Genomic DNA, 13262 nt, shown 5'->3' with positions numbered 1-13262 from the left:
GTTGCTTCCAACCACCGTGTTTCTGTCCCTGGGAACAACCACCCAGGCTGGAAACCACGGCTGCCCTTTCTCCCTCTGATACGCCACTCAGCTCCACCCTTTCCCTGCATTTCACTCTCCCTGCTCTGATCCACATCATCTCCTGTCGAGTGACATTGGTCACACATCGCTTCTTGGGTAGCCCTAACTTACCCTTCCTACCACCTGAGAGTTTATGCTCACTCTCTATGGAGAGTCTTCTTTCAAAATTCCTCATCAATTTACTTTTAAAAACAATTTTTAATGTTTATTTATTTTTGAGAGAGAGAGAGAGAGAGAGACAGAGCATGAGCATGAGCATGAGCATGGGAGGGGCAGAGAGAGAGAGGGAGACACAGAATCCGAAGCAGGCTCCAGGCTCTGAATGGTCAGCGCAGAACCCAACTCAGGGCTCGAACTCACGAACTGCAAGATCATGACCTGAGCTGAGGTGGAACGCTCGAACGACTCAGCCACCCAGGTGCCCCTCAGCCATTTACTTTTAATTATACATGTGATACTTGCATTTTCCTTGTTGCAAAAAAAAAAAAAATCCAACGTACAAAGTTAACCCCTTGTTCACCATCGCCAGTCAGTCCCTCCGTAGACGTACCTGTTGTTTGCAGTCTTGTGGGTATTCTTTCAGACTTTACTCATTTACAAACATGTAATTCATTTCTTAGTACTTCCATTTGGATATGACTACTGCCACTTATTGAGGGATCTTTAATGAATTATTTAACCATTTTTTGGCTTTCTCCTTTATAAATTGAACTTCTGTCTCTCCAGATCTCCGGTTTGCCCCATGTCCAGCCCACTTGGTTCCCCATTTCTTCCCCACAATTCCAATCAGATTCACCTCCTCATGGTCTTTCATACGAAGCCTGTCATTGCCTTCATGCTTTTGTTCCTGGTAGTCTCCACCCTGGGAATGTATTCAACAAACACTTACTGAGTCAATTATGTGCCAGGCACTGTTCTAGGCTGTTAGAACAGTTCCAGGCTGTTCATCAGTGAACAAAACTGATGAAAATCCCAACCTTCTAGAATGGTTGTCCGTCTTCCTCTCTTTGCCCCTGTTAACTGGCCTCAGCCTTGAAGGTTCAGCTCAGATTCCATCTTCCTGCCAAGAGTGGGGCCCATCTCATGTAGGCCGCTTCTTAAAACCTTGTGTTTATCACCAATACGGTACATTTAAGCACACAAACATTTTCTAATCACTACCTATTTTGTATGTTGGTTTTATCTCCCTAGATAGGCCACAGATGTCTTACATAAAGAACTGTCTTCCCTTTTTTCTTTTTTTTTTGCTTTTCTGTTCCCAATGTTAACTGCTTATCCCGAGATCAGGCACATGACAGGTAGTAGGTTTTTGCAGTGTGTCTGAATAATGCTAGTTAATCTCACGTTGCCCCTCCATAGCGACTCCCCACTGCTCAATCCGGGTACAAAGATGAGCAAAGAAATATTAAGTTATATTTAGAACCCTTCTATGATATAAATGAATCTCAGAAAGTTCAACTTTTTAGGATATTAGGTTATTTTCTAGGTGAAAAAAGTGAACATTTTTGTTAGCTGAGACCCACCATATGCCAATAGGAATTTATAGCCTTTAGAGAATTTCTCTTATGTTAACAGCGTATGTGAGCATGCTGGGAGGATGGGGTAGCTCTCACCAACCAATGTGTAGGGTGTGTGCTTATGCATTTGTGTGTTTCCTTTATAGAGAGGCTACTGGACCGGATATGGGGAAGGGAGTGGTTGGTGCCCAGGAGCTCTGCCAGATCCTGAAATCGTAAGAATGGTTGAGGCCCGAAAGTCTCTTGGTGAGGTAAGGGCCCTAGACATTACTCTTGCAATTAGTTTGATCATTTCTTTATCTTAAGATTGTGGTAGACAGACTACCGACCCCTCCCCCAGAGGTTACCATGTGCCAATCCCTGGAACTGTGTATCTGTTAACCTTATATGGCCAAGGGGACTTTGCAGATGTGACTAAGCTAAAGATCTTGAGATAGGAAGATTACCCTAGATGATTAGGGGTGGACCCAGTGTAACCACAAGGGTCCCTATAAGGAGGGAGGCAAAAGGGTCAGAATCAGAGACAAGGTGAGGTGATAACAGAAGCAGAGGTCAAAGCCATGTGGCGCCACACATGAAGGGTGCCAGTGGCCTCTAGAAGCTGGAAAAGGTAAAGAAATGGAGTCTCCTCTAAAGCCTTCAGGACGGACCAGCCCTGATCACCCGTTTTGGACTTCTGCCCCGCCCCCCAACACTGTAAGAGAGATTTCAGTAGATTTTCATGTAGAAAAGGCAACGTTGGCCCAGATTATGCAAGTCCTTAATGATTTGCACACTTCTAGCCCCTCCACACACCCAGGGCACTTACCTTTGAAGAAACCACTTTGGACACTATCATTAGTCTTTGGTGACTCAGCCTTCAGCAGATAGAAAGAAAACAGAAACACAAATGCTGTGGTGCCCGGTGTCATTAGGAAGGCTAATCATCGGAAGTACTCAAAAAGTTAGAAGGGAAAACTAACGTTTTGTTCTCGATGCCATGGAACTAATTCTCGTGGACAAGTTACGGAAGAGTCTCCCGCACATTAACCGCTGCATTAGCATACCAGCCATTGGGTCAAAGGGGTTGTGTTCTCTTTGGGTCCCCTTGGGTTGTACCAGGTTCCATAGAATTCGATGTAAGCATTGAAGCGGAAGCCCCTTGACCTGGGAAACATGATTTCTTCGGTGTTGACTGTTACTCAAATCGCCAACGGAATGACATCATCAGGTTTACCGCAGGTGATCGAAGTGTTTTTCAACTACCTCATAAATCCAGCAGCATTGGTTCTGATGGTGCTTTCCGTGGCAGTTTTACTTGTTCTCACCTCGTATCATTCTGAATCTCGTGCTGACATTGGTTCTGACCAGCAGGAATATACAGAAGACTATGAGCAACAGAGGGGCAAGGGGAGTTTCCCAGCCATGATCACACCTGCCTATCAAAGAGCCAAGAAAGCCAACCAGCTGGCCAGCCAAGTGAGTGCCCTAGTGCTGGTTCACCATAGGTTATGCTAATCTTTGTCACCAGTGAGCCTCTGGGATTCGGGTAAAAACCACCAAGAGAGTGCTTATGGACAGTAGGTGTCATTAGTGTGGTATTATGGAGACAGCTGTGTCCTCATCTTTTCCTTGCCCGTTGTCTTCTGTGCCTGGATTGGGCCACATTGGCCAAATGGAGAATACACCAGGTTGCCTACCCAAAGACTGGACCGAACAATTTCTCGAGGTCGCTTTAGCGTTTCAGATACTGATTTTTATGAAGTGGATGGCAGATCCGCCTGAAGAAGAGCAAAGCTTGTTGGCTAAGAGGTCAGATTTTTGGAGCCAGAATGCTAGGATTTGAATCCTGGCTGTCTCACTTACTAGCTGTGTGACCATGAGAAAATTACTAAGCCTCTCTGTTCCTCGGCTGCTCATTTGTAAAATGGGGAAAATAGTAGCCCTGCCTCATGTGATTGTTATGGAGAGGAAGTGAGTTAGTATTTGTTAATGTTTAGTTCCTGGCACTCTCTTGGACTTGACACGTGAGCATTGGTGCTTTTTAAAGAGGAGCTTATAAAGCAAGCCCTAAAAACTTGCCCTGGGCTTGTGTCGAGTGTAGCCCGATGGAATAGCTTCAGGACAGCTGCAAGGAAAGGTCCTCACAAAGACTGGTGGGTATGACCTTGACTCTCTGCTGTCTCTTCATCAGGTGGAATACAAGAGAGGGCATGATGAACGTATCTCCACATTCTCCACGGTGGCGGATACCCCTGAGTTGCTACGGGCCAAGGCAGGGGGACAGCTTCAAAGCGATGTAAGAAATGATGGAGGCCAAGACCCTGTGATTCTCCTTTAAGAGTCTCTATTCCTTCCTTCCTTGGAGGTGGAGGGAGGAAGTATGTAGGAGGCCTCTCAGTCCCATGTGGGAGCCAGGAAGAACTTTCTGAGGTCAAGGATGGTCAAGTCAGATAGGTCAGCTAGCACAGACCTTGTGAAAACTCTTTCTCAGAGAGAAAACTTAGATAGTATCAGTAACAAATCAGGTGTATGTGATTAATCTGAAAAAATTCTGCCCTTGTCCCTGCAAATTATAGAACGTAAACTTCTAAAGAATTTCTACCGATTGCCTTTTCACAGCCCAGTTGCTCCTTAGCATAACAAGACCAAGAACTTAGTCTTCTTCTGAGTGGGAAGTTTAAGCACAAATCCATGTTCAGCTTAATGAGTGGTTCCCACTTGCCTTTGGTGGAGAAGCCTCTTTTGTCTCCCAAACTCGACTGGTGGCTCCTTGAGGGCAGAAGCCTTACTGCTCCGCCCACCCCCACCACCTGGCCCACAGTAGGTGCTTCATAAGTAGGTGTTGAATTCTGTATTGAATGTCTCCGCGCACCAGGCATTGTGCTGGGTTTGGGGAAAAAAGAAGGCAAATAAGACGCGTGTGGTCCATCAAGCTGTAAGCCAGTGATGATGCCATAGGGAGACATGGAGGGAGTTATGCAACCCCTCATCAGATTGCATGCTAGATACTGGGACTGTGGCATGAGATTCATTTTCTTTTTTTTTTTTTCATTTGCCAGGTGAGATACACAGAAGACTATGAACAGCAGAGAGGGAAAGGCAGTTTTCCTGCTATGATCACCCCTGCTTATCAGATAGCCAAGAGAGCCAATGAGCTGGCGAGTGATGTGAGTGTCCGTGGCAGTGTTTTCATGTTAGGGGAGGAAGCGGGAAGTTACCTGGACCTGGCGAGTACAACTTCCTGTCTGCTTTTGCGTGCACCGTGGTCCAGGAAGTAGCTCTCCTTCAGAACTCTGAAGCCGTTTTACCAAGACGATGATCTGGCACTTTTATGTCTAAGACACACTCCCTGGACCCAAGCAGGAAAAAAAAAAAAAACATTCCACAAAACACTTGGTTTTACTCCCCTGGCTTCTGTGCACAGAAGGTTAAATTCACCAGGTTTGTCCTTTGCCTTCGTTTAGGTGAGATACCATCAACAATATCAAAGAGAAATGAAGGGAGTGGCTAGTCCAGCTGCCGGAGCTGCAGGTGCATCGTCAAGGGAATGTATGGACCAGTATGGCCAGGTATGTGATACATCACTTGCTTTCTGACGGTCAGTTCTCCGGTCAGCAGCCCACTAGCCTGCGACACACCGATGACCGTTTAATCCGGGGTTGGGCTGTGGTTTATGTTGCCCTATTTATGAGAGGTGGATTTTCCCAGCCAGACAGCAACCACAAATAATGACACAGGGCTCAACCTGATCCACGAAGGAAAAACAGTTTCTCAATGCTTTTCCTTTTCTTTTTTAAAATAAAGAACCTATACCAATATGGTTGATTTGGCAAGAGTAAAGCATTCTCACCTATTTATTGAAGAATGGTCCCAAGGCCTAAGACTGGCTAATTTTAACTCATCCCTGTAGAAGTGTGAAAGGGATCCAAATACACGTCTCAAAAACTATTGGGCACTTCACTGAATAGCAGGACTCATTTCTTAGAAAGTACATGTCTTATTGAGGTTACTGGATAAAGCAATATGCCAGAGGATGTGTATCTTTTCCCTAGTTTCACTTCTCACATGAACTACTTATTGATGGGGTATAGGGGTAGGTTGAGATGATAATTAGAAGCTTATTTTTATTTGTATGTCCCTCTGTATTTTCTGGTGCTAAACAGGTGTAGGAGAGAAAGGGAACATTATTTTTTCACCATTGTAAGTAAAGGGTATTGGACGGCCATGTATGTTCTGGAAGATGCCATTCAGTGGGCTTAGTTGATTTTTTAAAAATTAATTGGAATGTTGTTTGAATTTTTGGTCAGTGGCTAGACTCTACAACATACGTGATTTATTCGACATACATCATTTATGAAAGGAAACAACTTATTTCTCTTTAGAAAAATAAAACATCTCTTCATATTGGGGAGACACTCACGGAAGACTTGGGATGTGTGTGAAAATAGACTGTGACCCCTTTGCAAATGTTTAGTTTTGAATTAAAAAGTCCCTTTTATTAAATTCCATAAGTTAATTAAATGGTCTCCGTGCTTTAAACCCAATGAAATTATGTCTTTCTTGGTTTCATGTTTTAAGTATATTTTATAGAAGGCTCAAGACAACTTTAAAAAATCACTTTTAAGAAATATTTGGTTCCTATATTTGGCAAAAAATATTTTGCTCTAAATTTGGACAGAGCTATCTGCCAGTACATGAGCGTGTCTAGACGTATCTATGCACATCGATGAGATGTAACCTCATAGTGTCATAGTTATTTTCTTGGCTGAAGTTTCTGGTCACGGTCATAACAAATCTAAGAATCAAAGTGGGTGTCGTTTAATAGCACCGCCAGCAACTGTTGAGAGGATCAGTCTTGGGTGGCATTTCCTTGTGTGATATAGCGGGACCCGCCAGGCATGAGTAGGAGGGAGTGAGAGAGAAGCGGACAGTCAGATAAACTATAAATATCCGTAGTGCCTAAAATGCCATACAATTCATTCTTCTTTTCAACGAGTAACTGTTTTTTTAGGTTAATGGACTGTATCATATCATCAACGTATTGTTTGTAACCAGTCAATTCCCCAGTAGGATTGAGTACCTCACTAAAAGATTTACACCCCCGACATAGATACACATAAGCAGAGAAGTTAAACTAAAGCTGCAAACCAAACCTACACCATAGAGCAGAATGGGGAAGAGGGGATTACCAAAGAATTCGAGAGCCTTTCTTCTTCTTTTTTTTTTAAGCTTAACTTTTTTTACTTATTGCATTTGGCCCCAAACATTCTGGCATCCAAACATAAAAGAGCACTCGGACCGAACAGTTGTCACTATTGGATAAAAAGGAAGCCTGGATTTTCTCATTTGACCCAGCTTTCTTATTTAAGAAAATGTGTGTGCCATGGGGCGCCTGGGTGGTTCCGTCGGTTGAGCGTCCGACTTGGGCTCAGGTCATGATCTCACCGTTCGTGGGTTCGAGCCCCACGTCGGGCTCTGTGCGGACAGCTCGGAGCCTGGAGCCTGCTTCGGATTCTGTGTCCCCCTCTCTCTCTGCCCCTCCCCCACTCATGCTCTGTCTCTGTCTCTCTCTCTCAAAAATAAACATTAAAAAATTTTAGGAAAGTGTGCGTGCCAGACTCTGACCCTGGTACAAGGGAGTCAGGAGCCCCAGGGGGCACGTGAGGTAGTTTCACATTTGCGGGAACACAGATGAAGAAGCAGCTGATTCTGCCTGGGGCAGGACTGGGAATGAGGGAGGAGCTCCCGAGAGAGAGGGTGGCGTCTGACAGGGTCTTGAAGTATATCCCACTGCCAGGAAAGGTTTATGCCAGTGAACGTCATGATGGTTCCATGGGGGAGGTTTGCTTTCGTAGGAGTCGGCGCATGGTGTAGGGAAGAGGAAGGAAGAAACAGGCCCAGATTATAATAGTCTGGAATATACCTTTAGTCCCATTTAGAGCCTTTCACCCCAAATACAAAAATTCAAATAGTGATATAATGCTCTTCTTGGCAAATTAACATACATTGCTGGGGAAATGGGATCTTGCATGTTAATGAGTTTCTCTGCAGAGATCTGTTAACGGGCCCAAGAAAGGCAGCATCTGAGATTACTGGAAGACAGAGGGACCTCCCAGGTGTCAGATAGGACACGAGTACTCCATGTACTCATGGAGATTTGTAGAATGTCCGCGTTTATCTGGTGGAAGTGATGAAGGTGATAATGATAATAGTTACCATGTATTTCGTGCTGTGTGCCAGGGACCAGTAAGTAGACCTGACCACCAAGTCCACCACCTTAGCCACCACATGGTATTGCTGGGCCCTGGAGGGACCAGTGTGGGTGGACCTCTACGGCAACAGGCTCTAGGAGGTATCATTGCTAGTCCCCCCCACCGCCATCCAGGGAGGGGAGCATCGCTGATGGAAGTTTTCGATTGGCCCAGCAGGGTTACTTGGAGGAATATGAGGAGCACAGAGGAAAAGGCAGCTTCCCCGCCATGATCACCCCAGCTTATCAGAACGCCAAGAAAGCCAACGAACTCGCTAGTGATGTAAGTACCTCATCGGGAAGACCCACAGGTCAATTTCTTAGAGCTGAGCCAGAGTAAAATGTTAGCCCTCAGTTTCTCTCCAAATTTCTGACATCTGCTTCTTTTGTTCAGACTCTTCGGTCACAGTTATCTGCTTCAAAGGAGACTGACACAAACTGTGGAACTCCCTTTAGGTCAGCCGAAGCAGGTGCAGATGCTGGGCTAGCCAGATCAGCGGGGCTAGAAGAGCCTTCGCTGAATGGCCCATCTAGAAACCTAGCGCTTTAGGGGAAGAGCTGATTAAAATAAGCCATATGATTATCAAACTGGGTATAACCCAGTTGATAAAATGATTTTTATTTGCAGAACGTTGGCCAGCTGGCGGTCCTTGAAAGATAGGCTATAATTAAACTCGGTAGAGGGACGTGCACACATAGATCTAACACAACAACTTGAGCTTGGTCTATATATAGTTAGAAGCCAGCCATGATTTTCACACCCCGCTTGCCCTACTCCTTTACTCTGTCCTGTTCCGTTATTATACCCATTTGCCCAGGAAGGTGCACTCTTGCCTCAAGAGGATAAATACCCATTTGCCAAGGAAGGTGCACTCTTGCCTCAAGAGGATAAGTAAAACACATTACTCATTTCGCCCCTCATTAGCAGGTTAAGTGAGAAAATATGTTGAAACCATGGGCAGGCTGGGTTTGGAATGATACCTTTTGGTACAATTGTTTCAAGGTGTCTCTTCATGCAGAATTAAGCATAAAGGGCACCAAGTGTGAAAGGGGCCAGTAAAAATTTTAATACAAAAGGAACCGAGTAGTTTATGGATTTCATGGAGAAAAAAGTCCCTGTGATTTTTTAATTTTCCCTTCAGAAAGTTCTATTAAGTAAATGTTGACGTTAAATGTGAGGTCATTTTGGAGTCACTTCTCTCCTGAAGCATGAAAACAACAATTCCTTCCTTGCGTGTTTCTTTCAGATAAAATACAGGCAGGACTTCAACAAGATGAAAGGGCCTGCACATTATCACTCCCTCCCAGCTCAAGACAACTTGGTTCTCAAGCGGGCACAGAGCGTGAACAAGCTTGTGAGCGAGGTGCGTATGGGGGACAGTGGACACTGGGGCGACCCCAGAGTGAAAAATGCCACGGACTGTGGCTTATGCGCTATACGTCGTTACCAGTTCCCATGGAACGAATGCGCCGTAAAAAGCAACTCACAAGAGAGCCCAGAATCAAACAACCTGAACTTAAAATTAAGTGTCTCCAAGGGTTCAAAAGTTTCTTCTCGGATTCCCATAGGGCTGTAGACTGTCAGACATTTCAGGCAGTAGATTTTTAGGTGCAGGATACTGCCCTAGCCAACCTTTATCACGATATGTCATTGTCGAAGAGTGGACATCGAACATGAGAAAGTGTTTGCAGCTTTGCATGTCTCTTATCCTCTTATAATTGTAGCCAGCTTTCCCAGAAGCTGTGTGTGTCGTATGAATTCCCGTTACCTTGGAGGCTGGACTGGCTGCCAGGCGCCGTGTGTTGTTTGGGCTGCCTGGTATTTCAGAGTTTTTGAATTGCTGGGACTCTGGCAAGGAAATAACCCCTGGAGCTCCCAAATCCTCATCACGCCCTCCAGTCCTTTCTTTCACAGCAGCCTCTCACTGGCATTTCCTCTCTGGATCCTAAAGGCATTTGAGTTAGCAATCTCTTGCGACAGGGAAGAATGAGAGCTGTTAAAAGTAATCCCTTAATCAGTTATCCGCAACCGAGAAATAGATATTCAAATATCCTAAAATATTTTTCTTCTCTAACCTCAAAAGGTCCGTCCTTAACCCCGAACTGTTACTTACTCTGCGGTCCTCTAACCTTGGGCTGCTCAGAATCCCCGAGAGTGACATTTTCCTCATCTTAGCAGGACACTCACGTATTTTGGAGTCATAGATGGGTGCCTAGGTCTTGGAATCTGCTCTTTAAACAAATGTTCGCGATGGTTTTGATGCTCCAGGCCAGAGGTCAGCGAACTACAACCCGAGTGCCAGATCTGACCCATCGCCCGGTTTTGTAGATAAAGTTTTATTGGAACACCACCACCTCATGTTTGGTTACACGTTGTCGATGACTGCTTTCACACCACAAGAACAGAATCCAGTAGTTGCCGGAACTTGCTCTCGATTCACGGAACAGTGGATCTAGATGGAACCTTTGAAATTGTTAGGTCCTCACTTTGTCGTAGGTCTGGAAAAGTAGAGTGTCTTATTCTGGTTTAGAGAGACTTTCAGGAACAGAATTGGAACCAGACCTCTGAAAGTACCATTTTACCACCCAGGAAAAACACTGTTAACATTTTGGCCTTTGTCTGGGTGAAGATACTATAACCTAGTTTATGAATATGAAGACATTTATAGATTAGAATTCAACTATATTTACAGTCTGGTGTACTTTTTTCACTTTATATCAGATTGTGAGCATTATAATGCATCTTGCATACTTTATTTAAAAAATTTTTTTTTTAATTTTTTTCTAACGTTTATTTTTGAGACAGAGAGAGACAGAGAGAGACAGAGCATGAATGCGGGAGGGTCAGAGAGAGAGGGAGACACAGAATCCGAAACAGGCTCCAGGCTCTGAGCGGTCAGCACAGAGCCCGACGCGGGGCTCGAACTCACGGACCGCGAGCTCATGACCTGAGCCGAAGTCGGACGCTTAACCGACTGCGCCACCCAGGCGCCCCGCATCTTGCATACTTTAACAAGCATGTTTCCACCATATGTTTTATAAGATAGGATAACAAATTATATATATTTGCTTGGTGAGGTGTCACAAGAGAACCTTCGGTTTCTTTTCGCTGTTATGTTTATCCCGTAAGACAAACCAGTCGTGCTCTATTCGTGGTAATCAGTCTGCAGCCGCCTCCTCCGATTACCTAGGATGACTTGGAGTCTGTTTCATGACTGTAGCCTCACATCTTGCATCCAGCTACCCAGGGGAGCTCAACTAGCCAACCCACTTAAAATTAGAAGGCACTCGATGCGTCTGTTAGTGGTCTCAGTTATTATACTGCTTTGTAAAGCAACTCTTGGGCCTACGTTTTATTGAAGTGTACATACGGAGAAGTGTATAGGTCATGAGTACATAAGGGAAAGGATTTCCACAAGTGGACACATCTGTGCGCCTAGCATCCAGATCAAGAAACAGGACATGACTCAGACATATCCCTCCCAATCCCACAGACACTTTCCCCCAAGAGTGACCACTGTCCTGATTTCTCAAACCTGTTTCGCCACTTCTTGGGCTCTATGAAATCTTACCGTAGTTTCTCTTGAAAGGGACTGTATGTGTATATCTTTAATTTTCAGAACCAAATTGTTGATTTACCTATTTATTATTTGAAAGGAAAACATGTACTGCTAACTTACAGTATCCTATGCCTGGTCTTTTTAAATGCTGGGTTGAAAGTTTTCTAAAAATATCCTGGTAAAGTCCTGGTGACATTTTTCAAGAGTGACTTCGGGCTTGGTTTTACTGTGCATCTGGTGTTTTGGTTTCCAAGGTGGAATATAAGAAGGACCTGGAAAGTAGTAAAGGTCACAGTATCAACTACTGTGAGACGCCTCAATTCAGGAACGTGAGCAAGATCTCAAAATTCACCAGTGATGTGAGTTTTTAACACCTCAGCGTTGGTTTGGGGCTTTGTTGATGAGCTAGTTTCTAGGTCTCTTAAGAGACAGTCTGTGTGAACATATCTGTTTGTCCCGGAAGCATGGCCTCTTAGGCACGAATACCTAAGAGTTTTGATGAAGGTTGCCTGCAGGCAGTAGTCCATGTAGTGTTAAATTCTGTCACGCCCCCCGCCGCACACATGACCTTGAGTCCTCATGGTAGCACCCATCCTCTTGTGTTCTTCTTGTGTAGCGGTATCTGGCTCCTGGTGGTGAATGCTGGGGAGGGAGGCTGGCTGAGCATGTAACATCGCCTCTCAATGTGACCTCGTGCTTCTTAGTACCCAATCTCCTTTAACCCGGGGACCCAGATGTTCTTTCCTCATTTTACAGATGAGCAGAGACATGCTAGAGTGGCATTTGCAAATCTGGAAATTCCCAAAGTTCTGGGGACGTTTCGTTGAGCACATCAAGGACCCATACTAGATGTGATTTTATTTCTGCTTAGCTGCACATAATAGTAGAATTTAAAATCCTGAGGGAATTTGTAAGGTTCAGGGAGGAATTTATTGCCTAAATGTAGGGGTTAAGAGCACCAGATTCGGAGCTGACAGTCCTGGCTCCATGATTAGCCAAGTGTTCGACTTTGGGCCACTTGTTTAAGCTCTCTGAGCCACTTTGTCCACCTATAAAATGGGGATGATACTAAGTCCCTCCTCGTCACGGAGTGTTTGTGAAGATGAGCCGAGTAGGATCGTGTCTCAGACATAGTAATAGATTTGTCTAAAGAATTTCACTGCCTATAGGGCGCCTGGGTGGCTCAGTCAGTTGAGTCCAACTTCGGCTCAGGTCATGATCTCGCGGTCTGTGAGTTCGAGCCCCGCGTCGGGCTGTGTGCTGACAGCTCAGAGCCCGGAGCCTGCTTCGGATTCTGTGTCTCCCTCTCTCTCCGCTCCTCCCTCACTCACGCTCTGCCTCTCTCTGTCTCTCAAAAATAAGTAAACATTAAAAAAAAAAAGGATCACTGCCTAGAAACTCTATGGCCTCCCAGGGTAGATTATTTTAACGTAGCTTCGTTAGAAGCCACCCAAAGTGGTCCTGTCTATGACTTCTTGGTATCCCGTTTTGGTTTTCTCTTCATTTGGTAAGCTGCATTTGGGACATGACGTCATTACTTCCCATGGTTTTAGTCGTAACCCATTTATGGTGTAAAAATCACAGAATTTGGCAAAGCTCAGGTTATATTCTTCATATAATTAGAAACGGAGGTAATAGCCTGCAGTGATTTATATGAGCCCCGAGCGCCTGCATAATCAGCGCCTGTCCGTTGGGGAGCGCCACACGCTCAGGGTAGGTTTTCACAGGGGGAAGAATCTGGTATATTTACAATTAGAAATGTTCCAAGAAAACTGGGTCTGTTGTGTACTGCCTGTGCTCACCCAGATCCTATGTTTGGTTGTGTGCCCGTGTTCTGGCCTCACTCCAGCCTCTTGTGCTTGCTTGAAGTGT

The 13262-nt window shown here is 44.9% G+C and overlaps 1 protein-coding gene across 9 annotated transcripts in view; it reads left to right on the top strand.

The window, feature by feature from the left end:
• The window catches only part of LOC122202521 (nebulin related anchoring protein), a 76974-nt gene that overhangs the window by 13005 nt on the left and 50707 nt on the right, over nt 1–13262 (top strand). For 5 of the 9 annotated variants that reach the window (XM_042908928.1, XM_042908927.1, XM_042908929.1 and 2 more), the window contains 7 exons: nt 1745–1849; nt 2949–3056; nt 3772–3876; nt 4640–4747; nt 5045–5149; nt 8006–8113; nt 9078–9194. In XM_042908928.1, coding sequence (XP_042764862.1) covers nt 1745–1849; nt 2949–3056; nt 3772–3876; nt 4640–4747; nt 5045–5149; nt 8006–8113; nt 9078–9194 — 756 coding nt within the window. Of the gene's footprint in view, nt 1–1744; nt 1850–2948; nt 3057–3771; nt 3877–4639; nt 4748–5044; nt 5150–8005; nt 8114–9077; nt 9195–11644; nt 11750–13262 lie in introns of all 9 variants that reach the window. The other 4 variants (XM_042908931.1, XM_042908925.1, XM_042908926.1 and 1 more) reach the window with 4 other exon arrangements.

This window comes from Panthera leo, chromosome D2, assembly GCF_018350215.1.
Source record: "Panthera leo isolate Ple1 chromosome D2, P.leo_Ple1_pat1.1, whole genome shotgun sequence".
In the NCBI taxonomy this organism is placed as follows: Eukaryota; Metazoa; Chordata; class Mammalia; order Carnivora; family Felidae; genus Panthera; species Panthera leo.
Note: the sequence above shows the minus strand (reverse complement) of the source record. Positions and strands in the feature narration are given on the sequence as shown.